Raw genomic sequence first — 26,398 nt, 5'->3', positions numbered from 1 at the left:
ACGAAGCCAATATTTTATCCTGACACCAAAACCAAAGATCACGAGAAAACTACACATCACTATAACACCTCTTATGAATATAGATGGAGGGGCATCTGGCTGGCTCAGTCAGTAGAGCACACAATTCTTGATTTCAGGGTTGTGAGTTTGAGTCCCATGTTGGATATAGAGATTACTTGAAAAAAATTTTTAATTAAAAAAAAAATGAATATTGGGGCGCCCGGGTGGCTCAGTTGGTTAAGCAACTGCCTTTGGCTCAGGTCATGATCCCAGGGTCCTGGGATCGAGCCCCACATCAGGCTCCCTGTTCAGTGGGGAGCCTTCTTCTCCCTCACCCTCTGCTGCTCTTCCTGTCCTCTCTTGCTCTGTCAAATAAATAAATAAAAATCTTAAAAAAAAAAATGAATATAGATGGAAAATCCTCAATAAAATACCAGCAAACTGTACCCAGCAATGTATAAAAAGGATTATATACCATGAACAAGTGGGATTTATCCAAGGAATCAAGGTCTGTTTAATATCTGAAATTTTAAAAATATCATATTAATTTTTTAAAAAGGAACATAAAACACATGATCCTCTCAATAGATACAGAAAAAGCATTTGACAAACCCTAACACTTTTTCATGATAAAAACACTCAATAAATTTGGCATAGAAGGGAACTTCCTCAATCTGATGAGAGGCATCTACATAAAACACATGGCTGATATACTTAATGGTGAAAGACTGAATGTGTCCCTTTTATGAACAGGAACAAAGTAAGGATATCTGCTTTCACCACTTCTAGTCAACATTAGTCTAGAGGGTAGCCAGGACAATTAAACAAGAAATAGAAGTAAAAGGCATCCAGATTGGAAAAAAAGTGAAACTATTTTCATTCAGAAATAGTATGATTTTGTATATAAAAAATCCCAAGGAACCTACTAAAAACTATTAGAATTAATAAACAAGTTAATCAAGATTGTACAGTATACAAAAAACAATTGTATTTCTATAGGCTAGAAATGAACAATCCAAAAATGTAAATTAAGAAAGCAATTCTACTTTCTATAGCACTACAAAGAATAAAATACTCAGAAATGAATTTAACAAAGAAATTCAAGATTTTTACACAGAGAAACCAAAACTTTCTTCAAGGAAATTAAAGAGCTAAATAAATAGAACAATATTACATGCTCATGGACTCAAAGACCTAATAATTAGAATGACAATAACCATGGGTGCCTGGTTGGCTCAGACAGTTAAGAATCTGCCTTAGGCTCAGGTCATGATCCCAGAGTCCTGGAATCAAGCCCCACATTTGGCTCCCTGCTCAGCAGGAAGCCTGCTTCTCCCTCTCCCACTCCCCCTGCTTTTGTTCCCTCTCTCAATGTGTCTTTGTCAAATAAATAAACAAAATCTTTTTTTAAAAAATGGCATTAACCAGGAGGGCCTGGGTGGCTTGGTCGGTTAAGCATCTGACTCTTGGTTTTGGCTCAGGTCATGATCTCAGGGTTGAGAAACTGAGCCCCATGTTGGGCTCTGTGCCCAGCAGGGAGTCTGTTTAAGATTCTGTCTCACCCTTTCCCTTTGTGTCTCCCCCTCCCCAAATAAATAAATAAAATCTTTAAAAAATAAAAATAAAATGGCAATGGCCACCAAATATATCTACAGATTCAAAATAATCCCTAACAAAATCCCAGCTGGCATTTTTGTAGAAGTTGACAAGCTGATTCTAAAATTCATATGGAAATGCTGGGGTGCCAGAATAACTGAAACAATCTTAAAAAACAAGAACAAAGTTCAACTCACATTTCCCAGTTTCAAAACTTACTACAAAGCTGCACTAATCGGGACAGTGTATCACTTGCATTAGAATAGAGATACAGATCAATGGAATACAATTTAAAGACTAGAAATAAACCTATACCTTTATCATCAATTGACTTTTGACAAATGTGCCAAGACAATTACTTGGGAGAAGAATAGTCTTTCCAACTGCTAGTGCTGGGACAACTAGATAGCCACATGCAAAAGAATAAAGTTAAAGCCCTACCTCACACCACATACATTAACTCAAAACGGATCAGATACCCAAATGTAAGTGCTTAATGTATAAAATTCTTAGAAGACAATATAGGAATAAATCCTCATACCTTTGAGTTAGGCAATGGCTTCTTAAATACAACAACAAAAGCACAAGCAAAAAAGAGAGAGAGAGAGAGAGAAGATTGCATTTCATCAAAATTGAGAATTTTGTGCTGCAAATAATACCATAAGGAAAGGGAAAATATATCCCACAGATTGAGAGAGACTATCTGCAAATCATTTATCTAATAAGTGATGTGTATAGGATATATCAAGAATTCTTGTAACACCATAATAAAAAGAATAATAACTCAATTAAAAATTGAAAAAGGAGGGGCGATTGTGTGGCTCAGTTGGTTGAGTGTCTGTCTTTGACTTGCACCATCAGCCCAGGGTCCTGTAATTGAACACCCACACCACGCTCCCTGCTGCACAGGGGAGGAAGTCTGCTTCTCCCTCTCCTTCTGCCCCTCCTTCTGCTTGTTCTCTCTCTCTCTCAAATAAATGAATAAAATCTTCTTTGAAAAAGGTGGCACCTGGGTGGCTCAGTGGGTTAAAGCCTCTGCCTTTGGCTCAGGTCATGATCCCAGGGTCCTGAGATGGAGCCCTGTATTGGGTTCTCTGCTCAGCAGGGAGCCTGCTCCACACCCCCCTGCTTTCCTCTCTGCCTACTTGTGATCTCTGTCTGTCAAATAAATAAATAAAAATCTTAAAAAAAAAAAAAGTTGAAAAGGGATCTGATATAGACATTTCTTCAAAGAAGATAAACAAATGTCCAATAAGTACATACAAAGGCCCTCAATATTACTGGTCATTAGAAAAATGCAAATCAAATCCACAATAAGATTCTATCTCACATTTACTAAAATGGCTACCATAAAAAAGATCATAATAAGGGTTGGCAAGGATGTATAAAAACTGGAATCCTCATACACTGCTGGTGGGAATGTAAAATTACACAGACCCTTGGGGATAAAAGCTTACAAGTTACTCAAAATGTTAAAAATAAAGGTACCATATAATCTAACAATTCCACTTTCAGGTATATACCCAAGAGAAATGAAAACATATGTATGCAGAAAATCTGTCCACCAATGTTCAAAACATTATTATTCATAATAGCCAAAAAGTGGAAAAAAGACAACTTTCCATCAATGGTCTGATGAATGGTCAAAGAAAATGTGAACTATTCAAGCTAAAGCTATCTTGAAGAATAAAAATATAACTGGCATTATCGCAATTCCAGACTTCAAGTTATATTACAAAGCTGTAGTAATCAAAACAATATGTTACTGGCACAAAAGTAGACAAAGAGATCAATGGAACAGAATAGAAAACCCAGAAATAAACTCACAGTTATATGGTCAATTAATCTTCAACAAAGCAGGAAAGAATATGTAATGAGGAAAAGACAGTCTCTTCAACAAATGGCTTTGGGAAAACTGGACAGTTATGTGGAAGGAATGAAACCACATTCTTACACCATACACAAAAATAAACTCAAAATGGAATAAAGACCTAAATGTGAGACCTGAAGCAATAAAAATCCTAGGAGAGAGCACAGGCAGTAACCTCTCTGGCATTAGCCATAGCAACTTTTTCTAGATAGGTCTTCTGAGGCAAGGGGTACAAAAGCAAAAATAAACTATTGGAACGACATCAAAATAAAAAGCTTCTGCACAGCAAAAGGAACAATACACAAAACTAAAAGGCAACCTGTGGAATGGGAGAAGATATCTGCAAATAACATATCCGACAAAAGGTTAATATCCAAAATATATAAAAGAACTTATCAAACTCAACATCCAAAAAACCAAATAATCAAATTTTAAAAACGGGCAGAAGACAAGAACAGACATTTCTCCAAAGACAACATCCAGATGGCCAACAGGCACAAGAAAAGATGCTCATCATCACTTACCATCAGGGAAATGCAAATCAAAACCACCATGAGCTATTACCTCACACTTTCAGAATGGCTAAAATCAACAACACGGGAAACAACAGGTGTTGGTGAGGATGTGGAGAAACGGGAACCCTCACGCACTGCTGGTGGGAATGCAAACTGGAGCAGACACTGTGGAAAACAGTATGGAGGATCTTCAAAAAGTTAAACATAGAAATACCTTACAATCCAGCAATCGTACTACTGGGTATTTACCCAAAGAATACAAGCACACTAATTCAAAGAGATACATGCCTCCCTATGTTTATGGAAGCATTATTTACAATACTCAAGATATGGAAGCAACACAAGTGTCCATCAGTTGATGAGTAGATAAAGAGCAGTGATATATATACACAATGGAATACTACCCAGCCAAAAAAAGAATTAAATCTTACCATTGGCTATAGCATGGATGAAGCTAGAGAGTACTATGCTAAGTGAAATCAGTCCGAGAAAGACAAATACCATATGATTTCACTCATATTTGAAATTTAAGGAACAAAACAAATGAACAAAGGACAAGGGGGGGTAAACCAAGAAACAGACCCTGAACTATAGAGAACAAAGTGATGGTTTCCAGAGGGGTGGTCGGTGGGGGGGGATGGTGAAATAGGTGATGGGGATGAAGGAGGTACTCGTGCTGAGCACAGGATGATGTCTGGAATTGTTAAATCACTATATTGTACACTCGAGGCTAATGTAATACTATGTGTTCACTGTACTGGAATTAAAACCTTAAAAAAATTTTAATTTAAAAAAAAGAAAATGTGGTCTATTCATATAATGGAATATTACTCAGCCATAAGAAGGAATGAAGCGTTCATACATGTTACATTAATGAACCTCAAAAACATTGTGCTTAGTGAAAGAAGCCAGTCACAGAAGACCACATATTGTGTGATCCCATTTACATGAAATATCCAGAACAGGTAAAATTTATGGAGACAGAAAGAGAAAACAGACTACTGGTTGCCTAGAGTTGTGATAGAGGTAAGTGACTGGTGACTGCTAATGGGTTCAAGTTGTCCTTTTAGAATGTCACAAATGTTTTAAAACTAGATTATTTTGGAACAATGAAAAAAAATAAATTTAATTTAAAAAAAGAAAAGAAGAAGAAACTAGGTTATAGCGATGGTTGCACAACTCTATAAATATCCTATTGGTGAATTAAACTGGTCAACTTCATGGTGTGTGAATTATGCCTCAACAAAGCTGTTAAAATAATTTGAGATTAACTTACTAACATAATAAAATATAATATAATATAAACTTGTGGAGACATTCTTCTAACAAAGATGAAAATCCAAAAGATACGATGAAATTATATACAAAAATGTGCTTTCATAGAACTAAAGCAAAATGACAAAATATATACAATGTAACTGTAAAAATCCTCTATCCCTCATTTGCAAAGTACTCCTAAAAATTGATCAGAAAATGACAAACAACCCAATGTAAAATGGAGGAATAATACAAATAGGAAATTCAAAGAAGAGAAAAATGCAATGTCCAAAAACATAAGATAGGCAAAAGTGCTAATTAAAACAATGAGATTTACCATTTTGATCCAACAGCTTGGCAAAAATCAAGAAGTGTAGTAATATCTGAGACTAATAAGGATGTGGAAAAGTTGGTATGTTGTTTTTCAGATTGTTAATTGTTAAAACTCTTTTGGAGTATCCAGCAAAATTTTAAACCATAAATCTATAAACTCCACATTTTGAAATTTTGGTTAAAAAAGTACTAAAACTTATGGCTGTATGCATGCACGTGTGTGTGTATGTATGTACGTACACACACACACACACACACACACACACACACACACACATACACGGAGAAGTATTTGTTCTATACAACATTGCTTTTAAGTGCAAAACCCTGGAACCAAGCTGGATGGCCTTCAATTGAGTAAGATTTTGTCACTCTATAATTTTTATGGCACATCTACTAGAAAGATTGAGTTAGGACTACGTGTATTCACTTGGAGTAATGTTCATGATATCATCTTTAGAGAAAAAGTCAGTTGTAGAGTGTGCTGTGTGATTCTATCTTTGTAAAAAAAAAAAAAAAAGTTTGTATGTTGCAGACTGCCTTTCTCCTTCCCCTCTGGGATCTGCACTGGATGAGGGAAAGGACTTCTGCCTATTTTGTTCATTACTCTATCGTCTGTGCCTGGTACAGTGTATGATAGATACACAGGAGGTGCTCAACATTTTTTAAATTCGATGAACATAATGGTTTGTTTATTCTTGTAGAGCAAGAAAAGGGAAGAAATGTCCACTCTGGGCTATCAATTTCAGCTGCCTCTGGGAAAAAGCATTATTAAGAAGGAGGGGGAGAGAAGATCATTAGCATTTTCTGTATACATCTTTGTTTGGTCTCACTTGTTAACAACAAACATACTCATTTTATAATGAAAACGTCTTAAAAATATCACGTTGAATGGGGAAAAGGAAGATAAGCTACGGAGGCCATCACACGGAGAGACACTCAACTCTTGTCATTCTACGCTTCAGGGTAGAAAAGCGACCAAGAGGCAAGAGCACACAGGGCTGTTTGGGGGACAGGGAGGGCTTTCGGGTATGGCAGCAGGTGGATGTGGGGACCTTCTTTTCTTTACATTCAGTTAGAGGCTGCTCCTAGACACTAATGGCTTTACCCACTTAAAGAGACATATGAACTGAAAATTGCTCCTCTTGGTTTCAAATATGAATGCATTCACTGCTTGGTGTCTGGACCTAATTCTATTGTGTTTATACCAATGAGTGACCAGTAAGGAGTTGTCTTCACTCTCATGGCTGCTCTTAGTCACTCTGGACTGGTTCTACTGGGTCACCAGTAGCAGCACTCAGAATTCTCCTTGGAGCATACATACCTTTGGTAGAGAGGCCTCGAGCACGTTGCCCTAGTTACTTGGTACTGGAAAAATCGAGGGGTCATATCACAACACAGTTTGATGTAAGCTCCTCGATTGCTGCCTTCTTCATAATAATTAGAAGCAGAAAATACCGTAACAACCTGATTAAAGAAAAAGAGGGCCAGGTTCGCGTAGAGTTAGTTCTTAAAAGATCCTTCAGTAAAGGCAGAAATAGCTCCATTCCTAAAAAAGCAAAAAGCAAAGTTCCAAATCCATACAAATGACCCAAGTCTGACAGGATTTTCCGTGATTCCACTGAAGAGCGACAAGGCTTCAAAATCAGTGTTCGCGGGAATATGAACTTCCAGTCACTCACCCCCGTAGGGCCTAGCCTTGCGATCCTGTGTACAATTCCAGTTCCGTACCTTAGAAATCTACTTAACGCTTGGTTTTGCAAATTCTAATTTTCCAAGCTGGTAATGCCTTTGCTTTCTTTCCTTGTGATACTTGAGTGTTCAAAATAAAACTCCTCTACTATCAGTCTTTCTCTTTTGCTCCAAGTTGACTGATGTAGAGGGCTTGGGGCCCTGCACAAAACCAGTCCTTCAAGGGCAGAGAAAGTAGTGGCCCCAATACAGAGTGGCCAGGACCACTCTGCTGGGAAGGAACCAGGCCTGGGGCCATGGAGGGGGAGATGGCAGGGTAACCCTGGTCGTGGACAGGAGCTTGGGCCCAGTACGAAGAAACCTTAAAGAATACTTGCCTTCACTATCTCACAACCCGAGCAGGAGCCGAAAATGAACTAATGGGAGGTAAGAAAAGTGAAAGCCTTGAAACAGAGATGCCACATGGTTTGGTATTCTGTTTTATTTATTGTTATTCTCTGGTAGAAAAGGGACATCCCAAGACAACCTGGAATGAGGAACCCGCTCCTCAGCCCTCTTCTGGCCTTACCAGACACCATGGAAGGAGCCCAACACGCTCCACTTTAGCGTCCGCAGCTACACTGACCACAGCGGGCGACTCGCTAGAGCTCACCTGCTCAGTGAGGAGAAGCGAGGCGGGTTTTGTGGCTCTGCCCTGCACAGGGCAAGTACCAAAGGTGAAGGAGAGCCAGCCAGACTCACGGCTGCCTTTGACGGGCTCTGTGAGGGTAAGTACCTTCTCCACTGCACTGCACCAGAAAGCCACCTTTTGATCAATAAAGAAGGCAGCCTGTCTGCGGGTGCACTTAGAGCTACGTGTCAGAATTTCTATCTCTGGGATTCAGGAAGGTCAGGGAAATAAGCCAAATAGCTCTTCGGGTAAGGCACACTGAGGCCCCTTCAGATAACCTGTGTGAACCTCGTAGTCTCCTGTTTCTATGTACCAAAGCGTGGCCTCCTGTTTTGGTCCTGAGGAAGTCACCTTCCCATGAGCCTCTAGGTAAGATGCATCCTGGGAAGAAAAACTGCCTGGGGCGAGGATGTGTGTGATGCTGTCACCACCACCGTCTGCTTACCTTCCCGTCATGGCAGATTTCATACCCTTCGGGCTTACATTCATGAGACCTGATCAGCATCTTCAACTGAAACTTATTAAGAATCTTGGAGGTGATATCTGGTCCGAAATAACAGCCTCCTCCGCGACTTGTGTTTGGGTAACAGCCTCTTTTGCCTCTGGGATCACTCCACAGAATATCGATAACCTTTGGGCAACAAACCAGATTAGGCCGCTATTCATAAGCGAGAGTCTGTCTTTCTAGATTCCAGCTTATTTGCCAGAAGTATTAACCCAAGTGATCCCAGAGTCTGTTCCTCGTTCCTCCTTCAAACTTGGTGTGGACTCATCTCCTCCATGAATCTTTGCCACAATACCTGTAATGCCCACAGTCACCACAATCCCTGTCCACTCATTACCAATGACCGGCGCAGCCAGACTCCATAATCACGAAGAGTCAGCCCTTGCTATTTTTGGTCTGTCTTCAGAAATCTTTTTTTTTTTTTTTTTGAGGAGTTTATTTATTTATTTGACAGAGAAAGAGATCACAAGTAGGCAGAGAGAGGGCGAAGCAGGCTCACCGCTGAGCAGAGAGCCCAATGCAGAACTCGATCCCTGAGATCATGACCTGAGCCGAAATCAGAGGCTTAACCCACTGAGCCACCCAGGTGCCCCGTCTTTAAAAATCTTATCATGATCATTTCACAATTGCTGAATCTACCAAGGTCTTTTCTCTTTCTCTTTTAAAAAAAATTTTTGTTTATTTATTTGAGAGAGAATGAGAGTGACAGAGCACAAGTGGGGGGTGGGGGAGAATAGCAGAGGGAGAGGAAGAAACAGGCTCCCCGCTGAACAGGGAGCCCAGTGTGGGGCTCAATCCCAGGACCCTGGGAAAATGACCTGAGCTGAAGGAAGACACTTAAACGACTGAGCCACCCATGTGCCCCTCAAGGTCTTTTCTCTTAAAAGAGCTACATTGTCATGTTCCAAGGAGAAAACAGTTCCTCACAGAGAACACACATTAGAGGTTCTTAATATGTTCAAAGAGGTAAGGTAGGTCTCCCAGCTGTGGCTTTGGCCCTGGTTTTTGTCCTGTTGAGCAGATAGCATGAGGAAGACTTTCTCCCAGCACAAATATAGACAAGTGTTCATCCGAGAGTACTTCCTAAGTCATCTCCTTTCCTTTTTGTCCCATTGATAGAAACATTCTCAGTTCCACTGACTGGTTTCCACAATGTGTCCTCCTAAATCTACAAGTATTTTATTATCATAACATTTCCTTTTGGGGCTGAAAGAGGAAAACGCAGCCTACATGATGCCCAAGACTGAAGATCCAGGTTTCTAAGAATATTTTTTATTGTTCTGATCTACGTATAATGTTTCTTTATCTAAACTCCTACAGGCATTAAAGCAGTAGTGAGAAAAACTAGCTTTGTCACTAAAGCTGTGCAGCCTCGAGAAAACTCTCTGGGTCTCAGTTTCCAGATCTTTAAAAGTGGGGGTTTGGGCCAGGTGACTTGTAAAGTATCTCAAAGTTCTAACAGAGTATGATTCTAAGAGTCTGTCTTTTCCCTGTTTTTGTTCTGCAGGCTTGAAGGACCATGCATTTTAAGTTCTGCACTTACCCTGGCAAGTCCAAGTCAGGTCTTAACAAGAGAACCAGAAATGGTTGTCCCAGTAAACTGGACTGTACACCCATTTATAGGTCTGATATTGAAGGGGAGCTAGAAATAAGTGAGGAAGAAGACGGTGAGGTGGAGAGAAGCGCAGAACTGGTAGAAGAACTTTGGAATAAGCACCTGGTCAGAGCCTGTAGCAACCCTCCATCAGGCATGAACCAGACACTTGGGGAATTTTTGATGATTGACAGCAGTGAGAGCTAAAACCCCCCAAAGAAGATTCAGACCAGGATTCCCTTTCCTCCCCTACTGAATTCCAACACTGGCACAATCCTACCCTACAAATAAATAAAATGGAGCCCATTTACCTTGGTGGTGTTTATGACAAAACAAACACTTGTATTGGCATATCTGGCTCTTACACCATGAATTCATGTTTGGGGGTCCTGATTTGACCTTTAGTATAAGGAAGGCAGAAACATGGAACACAAGAAATTGTGTTTTATAAAGAGGGGATTCAGTTTTAAATTCTCGCATGAAATGTGTCATTTATAGCCAAAATTAGCCCCTGGAAAACCTTTTAAATTACCCTTAATGTGCACTACACGATTTTATACACTAATATGGATGTGAGAATATTTTATATAAGTGAGAGTGTACAATGGGATAAACAAGCTTTATGACAATACAATTTTACATACTTTTCTCCTTTTTGTCATATACATGTAGTCGAAATGTACATAAATTCAATGTATGTGATGGATTCTTCTGAACTAGAATAAGCACTGACCAAAGAGTTAGTTCCTCAAGCATCTCCTGTGTCATATTGGGCAAATCATTGAACCTATTTGAGCTTTAGTTGGCTCATCAATGAAATGAGAAAGATATAGCAAACAAACATTCATTTTTCTTTGACTCAAAGTCAAAGGGGGTATGAGTTTTATAGAGATGAATGTTTTCAGAATTATCCATTCCATGAGTTTGCATTTGTTTTCTGTCTAGAATTCCTTCACCTGACTCTGTTGAGCCAGACTGTGGCTATAATACAGATTTGATCCTGAGATCCTTTGTTGGTGAAAACAAATTCCTCTGTAGAGACAAGTCTCTTTCCTTCCAACAACATCCTCTCCTCTGAAATGCAAAGGCCTTGTGAGTGGTAAGTGCATGAAAGAATAGTTATTTACAACATTCTTTCCTGAAATTTTTCAGACCAAAAACTGGGAAAGTTTTACTGAATGACAGTTTTTAATAGGTCCTGGTCAACAAAAATCTATTCGTGTCTCAGCCTTTAAACCTCCTAAATCCAAAATAAATCCAGCAAGAAGTGCCCTGGGCTGTCTGCGGCTCTGAATAATCCAGTTGCCAAAAGTATGTCTTGGGGGAGAGTTAATAGCTCCGAAAAGATGTATCTAAACGCTTCATTTCTAAGACACTAAAGCTACAGAGTAACTCTTCTTTTGTATTTTCCCTCCGTGATGTGTCCTCCTTCCAGCTTTGGGACATGTCTTTGGAAAAGCTGTGCTCAACCCAAACCTTCCAGCCAAGCCGAAGCTGCTTTAGATGCCTAGTCCTTGCTTCACGGCCGCCCTGGTTAAGCAGACACTGACGCAGTTCATTTTCTTATTGAGACCCCCCAGCACTCCGAAGTCGTATTGCCCTTCGGAAAAGGCGCATGGGCGTTAAGGGTGGACCAGGAATCCATCCTCCCCTGTGGCTCAGTGACTAGCCAAGTGACTACAAACAAGCCATTTCCCTCTCGGGAGCCTGTGCGAGGAGGCCAACCACCCTATCTAAAATTACAGCTCTGCCCTCCGCCTCCGGTTCTCCTGATTCTCCCAACCTTGTTCTGGTTTTAATTGTTTTCTGTAGAACTTCCCACTTAACAAATTATATAACTGACTTGCTTTTTGTTATATTATTATTTAACTCCTCCCCCTAGAATGTAAGCTTCGGGAGGTAACAGACCTTTGGTCACTGACATTCTCCAAAGTCTAGAACAGTGCAAGTGTTGAATAAATACTAAATGAATATTAAATGAGTGAATTAAGAGAAAAGAGTCACTCAGGAAATAATTAAAATTATTTTTTAAACCTCTCTGGTCTTCTTGTTGCAAGTCGGTCCTAAAGGAAGGGTATCATGCTCGTCTCTATACAGTGACATAGCTCTGAGTATGTAGATGCCCCACATATCAGTGAACATAAGATAAACCTTAAATTATAGCACTCTGCCAAGAATCATGCACTTCTGTGAGTAGGGGACAAATAAGAAGCCTATGACCTTTATTATAACATAGCTCAGAGCTATTGAGTAATAAAGTATGAAATCTGGTTTTCTCTGAAATTTCAACTCTAGCTAATTAAAGTATGCATGCTCACTTTGTACCAGCAACTGAGAGGAAAAAAACGTAAGGGTACAAGGTGAAATTATTAAAATAATGGGAATGGGATTCTGGTCCATTTTACCCTAAGACCCAGCGATGTACACGGAGTCGGCAAGATGCCTACACGTCTCTACCGTTGGGGCGGCGGGAAGTTCTGTTACAGAATCATGATCCCCAGTCTCCTCCCTCCCCTTTCTTAAGACTCAGTCTCTCTAGAATTCTAACTTACCTAGGCTTCCAGAGGCCAGAATTTTCTTTTTGTGCAACTCCAATCTCTTTGGCATCATCTTTTTTATTCACCATCCTCGAAGTGCTTGTTCTAACCTTTGGTCTTTGGAATTTGGGTCTCAGAATCTAAGTCGGTATCCTTTACTACTTGCTATAGGTGGTCTCTTGTACTTCTCTATTTTTTTTTTAAAGATTTTATTTATTTATTTGACAGACAGAGGCCACAAGCAGGCAGAGAGGCAGGCAGAGAGAGAGAGAGAGAGGGAAGCAGGCTCCCTGCTGAGCAGAGAGCCCGATGTGGGGCTCGATCCCAGGACCCTGGGATCATGACCCGAGCCGAAGGCAGAGGCTTTAACCCACTGAGCCACCCAGGCGCCCCTACTTCTCTATTTTTAAATTCTTTGGATGCACAAGCTGTTGATGAATTCTATTCCTCTCTTCCTACCTCTTCTCCCTCCCTCTCCATCTCCCCACCTCTCTCTCTCTCTCTTCACTGATTAGAAGATATTTTACAACAGAAATCACATTTCAGTCAACACTTTCAGCAGTCAAGGTATAAGAGTACAGAGTCAAGAAATAGAGGCTTCTTAGAGGTAAGCAATCAGAAGAAAGCTGATGGTTCCACGATACTAGTAGCAAGAGTGGACCAGACCGAAGTTTCACCGACAGAATCAGGGAAAGGGGCAGGCAGATGAGAAGAGCCTCAGAGGGTCAGAATAAGCCTCAAGGATTGTACCACCCTGCGGCTGCAAAGGAGAAGGACTTTAATAGGATCAGATTGTGGAGCTATTCCTGAGCCCTGGGGCATTGTTAAGAACAATAGCACAATTAGCCAGCAATTAGTGAAGACCAACAGCTGCTGATACAAGTAGTTGTCTGATACAAATAGAGGCAGGTGCACCAAAGCTTAAGAGGGAAATCAGGGAAAGAGACCATAAAAGAGAGCCTACCTAAAAGTACAATGACTGCGTGCCCACTCCCCCCGCCCCCACCCTGGCTGTCAGGGAAACTGTGCATGCTCCAGGCGGCCGGCTGAAGAGTGCTATCAGAGGCTACACACTGAGAGGTCCATCACAGACTTCACTGACCTAGTCAAGTCAAGCACTAAACAAATGAGTGAAAACACAAATGGGAATAACTATCTAGAGTTACTACAATATATTACTTAAAATGCCCAGTTTTCAACAAAAGAGTTATAGGACATGCAAAGAAAAAAATACACAAGGAAAAACAAGCAGGCAATAGAAATCTCCTTTGAGGAGAATAGGTGTTGACTTAGCAGACAAAGATTTCAAAGCAACTATTATAAATATATTCAAAGACAGATAAATATATTCAAAGACAGACAGATATATATATATATGTATACATATATACATATATAGTATATATATACATATATATATACATATAGTACATATATACATATATATATACATATATATATATGTATATATATATATAGCACTCCACTTAACAGGAATCGAATACATTTTCTTCTCCAGAGCACATGGAGCATTCTCCAAGATAGACCATACACTATCCATAAAAAAAGCATCACTATGTTTTCAAAGGATTTAAATCATATAAAGTATGTTCTCCAAGCAAAATTGAATTCAAGTACAAAGCAGTAAGAGAAAGAAATATGAGAAATTCCCAAATATGCAGAAACTAAATAACATGCTGCTAAATAATGTATGTGTTAAAGAAGAAATCACAAGGGAAATTAGAAAATACTTACAGATGGATGAAAATGAAAGCAAAACATGGCAAAACTTACAGGATGGAGCTAAGGTAGTAGTTACAGGGAAATTTATAGCTTCATTATAAAAGGCAAGTGATCTCAAATTAATGACATTACCTTTCACCTTAGGAAACTAGAAAAAGAAGAGCAAACGAAATCTAAAGCAAACAGAAAAAAGGAAATAATAAAGATTAGGGTAGAAATAAATGACAGAGAGAACAGAAAATAATAAAGGAAGTCAATAAAACCAAAACTTGGTTTTGTGAAAAGATCAATAAAATTAACAAACCTTAGTGAGACTGACCAAGGAAAAAAAGAGACTCAACTGGCTAAAATTAGGAATGAAAGAGGTGACAGCACTACCAACTCTATGTTTATTTAAATGTATATATATTACAAACAACAAGATAAATTAGATGAAATGGACAGATTCCAAGGAAGAGGAACTATCAGGACTACCAATATACAAACTACTCAAGAAGAAATAGAAAATCTGAATAGAACTATAGCAAGAAAGAAGACTAAGTTGGTAATTTTTAAAATTCCTACAAAGAAAAGCCCAGGCTCAGGTCATTTCACTGATGAATTCTACCAAACATTTGAAGAGAAATTATCAGTCCTTCATAAACTCCTCAAACAAGTGGAAGAGGACCTAATGCTTCCCAACTCATCCTATGAGGCCAGTCTTATGCTAATACCAAAGACATCACAGGAAAACTACAGAACACTCTTATGAATATAGATGTAAAATCCTTTTAAAAAATTAGCAAACTGAAGTGAGCAGCATATAAAATGGATTACACACCATGACTAAGTGGGATTTGTCCCAGGAATGTAAGGTTGGTTTAAATCAATCAATGTAATACGCCATATTGATAGAATAAAGAGCAAACCCCATAAGATCATCTTAATAGATACAAAAAAAAAAATCATTTGACAAAATCTAACACTCTTCCATAATAAAAACATTCAACAAAGTATGCACAGAAGGGAACCTCCTCATGATGAAGGGCAGCTAATATACTTAATGGTGAAAGATTGAATGCCTTCCTCTAATATCAGGAATAAAAAAAGGATGTCTATCTACTCTCACCACTTCTATTCAATGCCATACTGGAGGTTCTAGACAGGGTTATTAAGGAAGAAAAGGAAATAAAAGGCAGCCAGTTTGGAAAGGAAGAAGCAAAATTATCTCTATTCACAGATAACATGCTCATGTATATAGAAAGTCCCAAGGAACCACTAAAAATCATTAGGATGAATAAACAGGCTTATCAAGGTTCATAACATGAGATCCGTATGCACAAGTCAACTGTATTTCTAAAGGTAATTTAAAAAACAATTCTGTTTTACGATAACATCACTTGAGCAAAACAAGTGCCTCAGTGTACATTATTAAAAACATTGTTGAAATTAAAGATCTAAATACATGGAAAGACATTCCATATTCATGGATCTGGACTCCAGGATCATGACCTGAGCTGAAAGCAGTCACTCAACCAACTAAGTCACCCACGCGCCCCCGGTCAAAACAATCTTGAAAAAGAACAACAAAACAAAGAACTCACATTTTCCAGTTTCAAAACTTTCTACAAAGCTACAGTATTCAAAACTGTGTAGTGCTGATGTAAGGATAGACATTTAGATCAGGGAGTAGAATTAAGAGTCTAGAAATAAAACTTCATATTTATGGTCTGTTGATTTTTGGTAAAAGTGCCAAGAAAATTCAATGAGAATAAGTGGTATTGGAATAACTGGAGATCCACATGTGAAAGAATAAAGTTAGACCCCTACCTCCCAGCATACACAAAAATTAACTCAAAATGGATTACTCAAATGTAAGTGCTTAATCTATAAAATTCTTAGAAGAAAATATAGCAATAAATCCTCATGACTTTGGGTTAGGCAAAGGTTTCTGAGATAAAACCCCCAAAACACAAGTAAAAAAAACAAATATTAGATTTAATCAAAATTAAAAACTTTGGTGCTGCAAAGAGAAGGAAAAGATAGCCCACAGGATAGGAAAGAATATTGGCAAATAATATATCTGATAAGGAATTTATATCCAGAATATATGAAGAACTCTTACAATGCGATAATAAAAAGATAAATAACTCAATTTTTAAAATGAGCAAAGGATCTGAATAGATATTTCTCCCAAGATATACAGATGGCCAATTAGCACACGAAAAGATGCTCAACATCATTAGAGAAATACCAAAACCACAACAAATCAAAACCATAATAAGATTCAACCTCACACCCACTAGGACAGCCATAATCAAAAGGAGAGACAATTTTTTAGTGAGAATGTGAAGAAATTAGAACCTTCATACATTGGTAATGGAAATATAAAATGGCGTAGCTCCTTGGGAGAACAGTTTGGAAGTTTCTCAAAATGTTCAGCTTAGAATTATCTTATGACTGAGCAATTCCATTCTCAGGTATATACCAAAGAGAAATGAAAACCCTAGGCCCACAGAAAAACTTTTATGTCAGTGTTCATAGCAGCATTATTCATAATAGCCAAGAAGCAGAAACAACTCAAATGTCTACCCACTTATGAATGAATAAACAAAATGTAGCATATCCACACAACGAAGTACAACATGGATGAACCTCAAAACATTGGGCTGAGTACAAGAAGCCAGGCATATTGTATGGGTCCATTTCTATAGCATGTCCAGAATAGGCAAATCTATAAAGACCAAAAGTAGATTAGCGATTGCCTAAGGCTGGGGGAGGGGGTGATTGGGGAGGGAAGGGGGAGTGACTAGTAATAGGTATGGAGTTTCTTTTTCAGGTGATGAAAACGTTCTAAAGTTAGATCGTCATGACAGTTGCTCAACACTGTAAATATACCAAAACCACTGAATTATATACTTTAAATGCAAGTCTATCTCAATGAAGCTATTAAAAGTATAGTGATGAATTCAGAAAGAAGAGTTTGCTTATAAAGGTAAGTCACTTGTTATGGATCTAAGGGACAGCATCATCAATGCGGCATCTTCACTGCCACTTTGGTGAACACTTTGATACCTACCTGTTCCCATTCATGCTTTGGTAACTGTTCGGAAGGGGATTCATTTGTTTTGACTTCCCGAGGTACAACATTTGCACCTGTTTTAGTTTTCCTCAAGTCAGCATCATGGTCTTCATCTACGGAAATTGGTGGCATCAGCACAGATTTCATCTACAAAACAAATTCATACTTTAGCCAAACCCTGTGCTTCATGTGCTGCCGGCAGAAACTCCAGTGCCCACTGCCTCTCTGTCTCTATTGCTGTGCCTCAGCTGATGAAGAAGGTGTGTTTTTCCAGGCCACTTAGGATCAGAACACTTTGCCCAGCTCCTCCCTAAAGTTCCACGCCACCATTTTCTCCTGGGAGTGCTGCTAGCCATCCTTTCTCCTACCCCCTGCCAGGGAGCTGAAAGAATTCTAAACTAGAATCTCAGACTTATAGAATCTTCCTTCTCTGTTCCTCTGCACTGACAGCCCCACCAGCCTACCCACCTTACAAAATGCCTTTGATGAGCCTAGAAGTTGGTTGTCATCAGGTTTCCCCCAACCCTACTCCCTGCTGCCATTAACAACCATACCACGACAGCCGGCATAAACCCCGAAGTGTGGTCATCCCTACCCTTAGAGGGTCCTAAGGGATGGGAAAGCGGAGAAAACGGGAAAGGTATAAAATTGGACCTGAAAATCTACTTTTGCTTTTCATTTGGTAGAGTTCCAAAGTCTTAAACCTTCTACTTTTGCTACAGTTCAACTGTATTTAATACAAGTATGTGCTGCCAATTCAACCTCATTCTAGGAGGGGTAGAAGACACAAGAAGTACACAAGTCAGATTTCTATCTTTAAAACCAGGCTTATGAGTGGGTGGAATGATGACCCCCAAAGGAGGTAAAATTTGTTTTCCTGGGAAAACTCCTGGCCTAAAAATTTCTCCCCAAGGGATGTCTTGGTGACTAAAATTCAACCCTCGGTTCCAAGTATCAGGAAAGAGAGGAGAGAGTTGGAGGGAGAGTGCTTTGTGTTTAGAGCTTACTCTATGCTGTTTTCTTCACCTAAATAATTATATTTAATCCTCCTAACAATTCAATATAGTAGGTGTTTTTAGCTTCCATGCACAGGGGCAGAAACCAAGGTTTCAAGACCTTTCATACCCACTCACCCAGCCAGGAAGTGGCAGAAGTAGAATGTAAAGCTAGCTTTGGCTGTCTGATGTCAGAGCTTCATGAATTTTACTAGGTCAAGGTGGCTCTCACCCTTTGATCTTCACAGAGAGAGTAACAGCCATTCCAGAGACATGCTCTTTTTTTTTTTTCTTTTTTCCCAAGTAGGCTCCACAAGCAGCATGGAACCCAACTTAGGGCTTGAACTCATGACCCTGAGATAGAGACCTGAGCTGAGACCAAGAGTCAGAGGCTTAAACAACTGAGCCACCCAGGCACCCCAAGCCATGCTCTTCATAGCTCAGAAAGCTCTAGAGAGGGCTGGCTGCTCAGGCTCCCTTCAGAAAAGGGTAAGTTTTCGATCAGATCAATTGTAGTGGCTGCCATGGCTGATGAGCGCTGCTGTCGCATGGCGGGTGGTGGTAGAGCACGGCACTCCTGCTGTGTGCTTGACAATACCTGACCGACTGAAACATCATGTTCCCTCACTCTTGCCTAGAATCACGTCCACTCGTTATGTTAAACTGACTATCTTGATCAAAATGTTTTACTAGCTTGACTATTTGCTGATACCATGAGAAAGAAGCCTTCAACACGGGGTGACCTTAAAATTTACTGCAGTCAGAATACTGAGAGTAAATGGAGGCACTATTAACAATTACCAGAACAACAGGTACAAGCCAGGAGATATGTTCACGGTTGGGTGAGGTTGGAGAGGAGGGATGTAAAATCACCACAGAATCAGGAAAGGGGTGGTAAAGATGTTTCTATCCAGTTTTGTCTTCAGTCTTCCCTACTTTGGTCTTAAATGTCTTGGGACACAGCCAACAAACACTGATTAAGTATTCACTACATCATCTGAAGGGGCACATACACCCTAATGTTTATAGCAGCAATGTCCACAATAGCCAAACTATGGGAAGAAACTAGATGTCCAACAACAGATGAATGGATAAAGAAGATGTGATATATATATATACACATATATATGTATATATATATACTGGAATTCTATGCAGCCATCAAAAGAAATGAAATCTTGCTATTGCAATGACATGGGTGGAACTAGAGGGTATCATGCTTAGCGAAATAAGTCAATCAGAGAAAGACAATTATCATATGATCTCCCTGATATGAGGAAGTTGAGAGGCAATGTGGGGGGTTTAGGGGGTAGGAAAGGAATAAATGGAACAAGATGGGATCGGGAGGGAGACAAACCATAAGAGACTCTTAATCTCACAAAACAAACTGAGGGTTGCCGGGGCAGCAGGGGCGCGGTAGGCAGAGGGTGGTTGGGTGATGAACACTGGGGAAGGTATGCGCTATGGTGAGTGCTATGAAGTACAAACCTGGCAGTTCACAGACCCGTACCCCTGGTGCTAATAGTGCATTATATGTTAATTTTAAATTTTTTAAAGAACATAGATTATAAAAAAGTAAAAAAACAAAAAGTATTCACTGCATCTTCGGTGCTGGACTTCTATCAGTGAATGAGAGAAGCAGGGGAGGATGGTAAGTAGTACCCCAATTCTACACTCAGTTCTGGTAACTGTTATGAAGGATATGTACAAGGGACTTGAGAGCAGATAGAAGCGGACCTGACGTAGTCTGGAGGTCATGGAAGGCTTTCCAGAGGAGGAGGTCCATTTAAGCTGATATTAAAAGGATGAGAAGTTAGCAATAATACTATCTTTCATATGTATATAAAGTGATAAGGGTTCCAGAAACTCAAGGTGAAGAGGGGTCACACTTCTGTCTATACCAAATTGAATTCCAGCTCTGGACTCTACTTGTCTGGATTGGTTGGAAGTTGACTCTCAGTCTTGGAGGGGTGAGGGTTCAGGCTTCTCACTAGGACCGTATCCGATCATCTGGTTCTGGAGCTGCTATTGGTCCTCAGGCTCACAGGGCACATCCTATGCCCCGGTCTGCGGGCTTTGCCTGGGCCCTGGTACAGGACCCAGATAATTCCAGTCACTTGGCAAGACCCAGCCGGAGCCCTTTGCTAAGTATGGGAGCTTTACAGGCCACACCCAGTCTCTTCCCTTAGAGGTTCTGTCCCTGTTCTTGCTCTGCTTCTGTTGTACTGAATCTGATTACTCAGTTTAAAACATTTCCCCCCAAAATACCCTGAGCCATTTGGAGTATAAGAGAAGTCATAGCAATTCAGAAATAAATTGCTCTATGATTCCATCTATGTGAGACACCCTGCGTAGTCAAATTCAGAGACAGAAAATAGAATGGTGGTCAGCAGGGGCTAGGAAGAGGGGAGATTGGAGAGCTGCTGCTTAATGGGTAGAGTTTCAGTTTGGGAAGATGAAAAATTCTGGGGATGGATGGTGGGGATGATGGCACAACAATGAGAATGTACTTAATGCCACTGAGCTCTACACTTAAAAATGGTTAATTAAAGTGGTTCATTTCATGTTATGTATATTTTACTACAACATTAATCAGAAATTTTAATTTTAAAATATCAGGATTCTTCACTTTTAGAAACTATATGAAATGCCAACAGTTCCTCGTTTTCCACTTACATCATGAAGTTAAAAAAATACATTTGGCCATATGTAGAAGTTACCCATTCAGTTCTTTATCTTGCAATCATAGATTTTCTTAAAATTTGTACTAATTTTTGCAGAGTTATGACAACTACTAAAATGTAAGTGAATACAAAATTAGAAATGAAAAGAGGTGTACATCCCCTTATAAAAACTCTGAGACAAGATTTATGTAAACATTGTTTCTTACTTTGTGTCTTTCTATGCGGTGGAGCAAATTCAAGTCTGTGGACTCTGATATCCCACCATGTATGACCAGGATTTCATTGTCAATGATTGTACCAATTGGGAGCCAGGTATAGACATCTTCTAAGATTTGTAAGATTTTCTTTCCATGCATCTGTAGGTAAGAACTGGAGTAAGTTTTGTTTTTTGGTAAGTTCAAGTTTATCACAAAAAGCAACAGCTTTCATGCCACACAAAGGAGTCATGGAGTCACCAACCCACCAGCATGCATTAATCATGTCTTTTTATTCTACCTTTGTTTGTTTTTTATTCTATGTTTTTGATACTTTGACAACTTGTCGCCTTGCTGACCCTAGAGGAGAGATTGCTCCTCCCAGAGGTAGCTAATTCCTAGAAATCCTAGATGATTTACCTTTCATATGCAGATGAGTGTCTTTCATATGCAAACTAACCAATCCACAGCCCACTCCTTTACTCACTTAGAGTGAGTACAAATCTCTTCCTTTGTGATAATCATTTCTGTATCTGCATGTTTACCGTAAAACAAATCCTGGGTACCATTACAACAATAGAATATGTTTGTATCTCTGCTGAAACTAACAATGAAAGTCACAATGAAAAAGCTTGGTTTGGTCCAGGAAGAAAATGAGGCCTCTACCCTGGCCAGAGCTTCCTGCTGTGCTTTTATTTGTTTATTTTTTTAAACCCATCACCCTTCCCAAAGGCTCTTTTTTTTTTTTTTTTTTTTGTAGTTCTATGGATAAGCAGCAAAGAGAATGCATTAAAAAAAAAAAAAAAAGACGAGCCTTACCTTATATTTATGCAAAATTTCTTTTGTGAAGCCATACCTGAAAAAAAAGAAAACAATGGTGTTCAAAACTGATTAAATGTTGTTATATTTATGCAAAATTTCTTTTGTGAAGCCATACCTGAAAAAAAAGAAAACAATGGTGTTCAAAACTGATTAAATGTTGATAACTCCTACTTACGTCATGCAAGTATGAAGAACTTGAGAAACTAGAGTTTAGTTGAAACTACTACTTACCCAAGTTTTCGCTAGGCATGATGGGAAAGAACAAAAGCAGCCAATGACATCATCCCTACTCGGAAGGAGCTTATAGCATGGAGAAGGAAGATAAGCTTTCATGAAACAATTTTCAAGGCAACTTAAGAAATACGTGCTAGGTATAGGATGTGTAGCTGCTGTGAGTACTCGGAGAAGTGTGCTGTGGCAGCTGGGGGAAGCTGTGTGGGAGAATGCTTTTCATTTAGATAGAATTTCTCAGATATCCTAAATCTTAGAGTAAATGAATGAAGGTGCAGGAAGGGGAGTTGGGGGGAGAGACAGAACAGAGACAAAGAAAAGACTAGAAGACAACAAGTTGGCCCTTTACACTCTCTCTGATATCATTCATGTAATAGTATTCAATATTTTAATAGAAAGAGTCAGGAATTTTCATGCCTGAATCGTAATCATGAAGGGAACGTCAATGATGGAAATTTTTAAAAAGACTTTTCCTTGCCTTAGGATAATCATATATATTCTTAAGGCCCAAGAAAGGGAAGTCAGAACACAGCATATTTATTCCAGGTTTCCATGCAAATCATGTCATGTCAGGCTTCTACAGTGTAACTTCGTGTTTCCCGAGATGAATTCAGTTCTGCACTCGCCAAAGGTGTCTATGTTGTTAAATCCAATGGACACCTTGCAGTCCTCGTGTTCCTTGCCCTCTCTGAAGCACTAGATATAGTTGACTACATCATCCTCCTGGAAAACTTTTCTTCTCTTGGATTCTGTGACAATAAACCCTCTTGGTTTTCCTTGTACCTTTCTGGGTATTCTACATCTCCTTTGCAAGTTTTTCTCTGCCTCACCTTGAACGGTGGCATTCCTTCGGATTCTGTCCTAGGCCCTCTTCTCCCTTCACTCTCTCTCGGCAATCTCATCCTGGCCTAGGGCTCTGGGTACTATGTATGTGCCAATGTTGCCAGACAATGCTGCAGGCCACACTGCATGTCTGCGCTCTGGACACAAACATGCAACTACCTAACCAAAAAGCACTTCAAATCACCTTACCCCCAAATGAGCTTACCGTTCATTCTCATCTCAACCTTTTCTTCTTGTCATGTTCCCACTGAACAATGCCAGTGTACTCTCACAGTGCAGCCGGAAACCTGGAGGTTATCCTTGATTCTCTCTTCTTTCAAGTCCCCCATATCACATTATCACACTTTAAACCATCATTGCCTAAACTCCTCTTGAATCTGTCCACTTCTTTGTATCTCCATCCCTACTACCTTAGTCTACATGAGAACCTATCATCTATCTCTTCAACTACCTCCTAATTGGCCTCCCACATTCAAACATTTCTTCCTGCTGCATTTAAAACACAAATTTTATGATACTCTTCTGTGATTATTGTTGTTGTCCTTAGAAAAAAGTTCTAAATTCCATTGCATGATCCAGCCATGTTGGGGACCATCCTATCCCTCAGTCTGTGCTCCTACCCTCCTAAAGTTCTTTCAAATCTAAAAAGTCTTGTCTCATATTCTACCTAAGTTGTCGCCTCAGTGTGGAATATCATTCTTCATCTCTGAATTGCCTAATTCATCCTCAGGTTTCAGGCTGATACCATACTTCTACGGGAGAACCGTCTACCATCCCCCAGACAAGTTAGGTCCCCACTTTACAAACTTATCACACTTGAAAAACCTGTTCAATGTAAGTCTTCCCTGCTAGATGTAAACTCTGTGAGGGCAGGGGCCATGTCTCTTTCATTAACCATCACAGACATGAGATAAATATGACTGGCTAACTGAATAAATGAAAGGATAGGTGGCATGCCCAAATAAACCTTTTGAGCTACATTCCATATAAAGGACCTCTGAGAACAGTCTGGGACTTTTCTCATCATAGTCTTAGCATCTGTTTCCATACTTGAAACATTATAATTGAAAATCTCTACTCAAAGCCGGGGGGTGAAACTGCCCCAAAGGCAAAACTCATCAGTTGCTGAGCTTTTATCAAGGCACCCAAAAACCTAGAAATAAAAGCATGAGACACGTCATGCCTTCTACTGCCCTAGACCAAACTGGTAAAGGAGGGGTGAAGGAAGAAGAAAGAAGGGAAAGGGGAACATTTATCACCGACTGTGTCTTCCAGCAACATTTGGTAAGCTATTTAACCAATTTTTATTCCTCAAATCGCCAGTGAGTCAGATAGTTGAAATGCAACATTACAGCTGTTCTCAAATGTGTTTATGAACAATTATGCCAGAAGCAATCACCATGTCATAAAAAAATATACACATCAGTGAAAAACACAGCTCTAGTTTCTGAGACAACATCTGAGGCAAGCCAAAAGTGTAGCAACAGAATGATCTCATCTAAGCCTGCTCATAGAAACTACCACACCTCCAAAACTGGCCTAACACATCCATCCAGGAAACAATTTGGCCTATGATGGGAGGCATGGGAGGAAGAGAAAGAACATAACAGAAGGGAGAAGCAAGGACAGAACTAGAAGAAAAATATGGGAAGAAGACTTCAGAGTAACGTATACTCACTCAGTAGAAGACTGAGCTAGTAAATTGAGGTAAGACTTGAGGGTCTCCCTTGAGATTCTGCTCATCCCTACTTCTCTACACTCACTTGTAACTCTCTGCTAGGAACTCAACCTGGCAGTATTTTTCAGTATGGGAAACAGAAGAGGAAATCTAAAGGCCTAGGTTACCTCAGATTCATCATAAAATCTTCATGGTTCCCTCTGTTCAAGTGCAGGTCATTTGGGTAGACAAGAAAACTCACAAACAGGATCATTAGGATCTCCATGGAATGTTTTCCTCGATCTACAAAATCACCATTAAAAATATATGAGTTGCTCCCTGAGGGGAGACCATTCTGTGGAAGGAGGAGAGGAAGGGGGAAACAAGCAGTTAAAAGAATGTACTTTTAAAATAAGGCTTTGTACTTAACATCCCTGTGAAGATGGAGAAAAGAGGCAGAATCACTTCCTCCACTGGGAAAAATCTGCTCACTAACTTGAGGTAGTTCCACTCTTCTAGGTCAGGCATCTCCTGGAAGGGACTTTGGAAGTGAAGCATTAGCTTGGGGTAGGAAGCTTCCAGGGGACATGGTGACTGCTTATTCTACCCACTACCTACTCTGAGTTTTCTCTGAAAGGAGCTGATTTTTGTCCTATCAAAAATGGCTAAACTTATCTCTTCTTTCTCCCTGGAAAAGAGGGAAACTTCCACCCAAGGACAAACACTGAACCAAGAGCTGGAAGTCTTTCATTCTAAGAGGCCCTCTGTTTAATTTCTTTGGAGATGGCACAAAAGGGAGTATACAAAAGGGAGATGACACTATGTCCACCCCCTCCCCAGATCAAACAAGAGAATGGATATGAAAATATCCAGCGGAGTGTAAGGTCCCGCGCAACTGTGAGCAGGGCTGACATATCAGCAGTGCGCTCTGATACAACTGCACCAGGTGTTGACAGCTGGCAGATACTGTGAGTGCTCACTGGCCGGGCCATATTAGTTGTTAAATATTTTGATTCTCACTCCTGAGTATGAGATAATACTTTTAAACACGGCGTTAGTAGGAAAAAAGAACTGGGATCAGGACAGAGGTCTGGTCTTTATAGCAGCTATTGATGCATTTACTTCTGTACTATGAAACTCCAAGACAAAACAAACATGACAGACCCATGCCTGGTAGGGAAATGGTCAAATGCATTTCTACTGCACCGTAAAATTAATCTGAACGTTGAAAAAATACATCACAAAGAGAAAATTTTAAGTGCTCATATGTCCAAATGTCTGTCCCCCTTCAAAAAAGTTACCTTTAAGAAATAAAATACATATTCCAGTTACATTAATCTTTCTCAAACTATTTTCAGATTCCTCTTTTTTTAGATTTCACACTACAAAAGAAAATCTTACCACCTTATAGTCACTGTCCTAGTATTTACATATATTTAAAGTTATTCATACCCATATAGTAGAACTAGTTAAATATATATATAACATGGATTGCAATATGTTAACTCAGGGATTCCGCAAATCATCATGCAATGTAACATGTTCTGAAGACAACTGGAAACAAACAAGCAAGCAAGCAGCAGTACAGCGTCCTGGACC

At 39.6% G+C, this 26,398-nt stretch overlaps 1 protein-coding gene across 2 annotated transcripts in view; it reads right to left on the bottom strand.

The window, feature by feature from the left end:
- The window catches only part of PPEF1 (protein phosphatase with EF-hand domain 1), a 112,487-nt gene that overhangs the window by 13,410 nt on the left and 72,679 nt on the right, over positions 1 to 26,398 (bottom strand). For both annotated transcript variants that reach the window (XM_045089348.1, XM_045089347.1), the window contains exons 11-16: positions 24,988 to 25,154; positions 22,066 to 22,102; positions 21,259 to 21,408; positions 17,371 to 17,520; positions 8,379 to 8,564; positions 6,896 to 7,038 (exon numbers count right to left, since the gene is read on the bottom strand). In XM_045089348.1, coding sequence (XP_044945283.1) covers positions 6,896 to 7,038; positions 8,379 to 8,564; positions 17,371 to 17,520; positions 21,259 to 21,408; positions 22,066 to 22,102; positions 24,988 to 25,154 — 833 coding nt within the window. The remainder of the gene's footprint in view (positions 1 to 6,895; positions 7,039 to 8,378; positions 8,565 to 17,370; positions 17,521 to 21,258; positions 21,409 to 22,065; positions 22,103 to 24,987; positions 25,155 to 26,398) is intronic.

The sequence above is a fragment of the Mustela putorius genome, unplaced genomic scaffold (genome assembly GCF_011764305.1).
Source record: "Mustela putorius furo isolate JIRA1106 unplaced genomic scaffold, ASM1176430v1.1 tig00003836_pilon_pilon_pilon, whole genome shotgun sequence".
Classification (NCBI taxonomy): Eukaryota; Metazoa; Chordata; class Mammalia; order Carnivora; family Mustelidae; genus Mustela; species Mustela putorius.
Note: the sequence above shows the minus strand (reverse complement) of the source record. Positions and strands in the feature narration are given on the sequence as shown.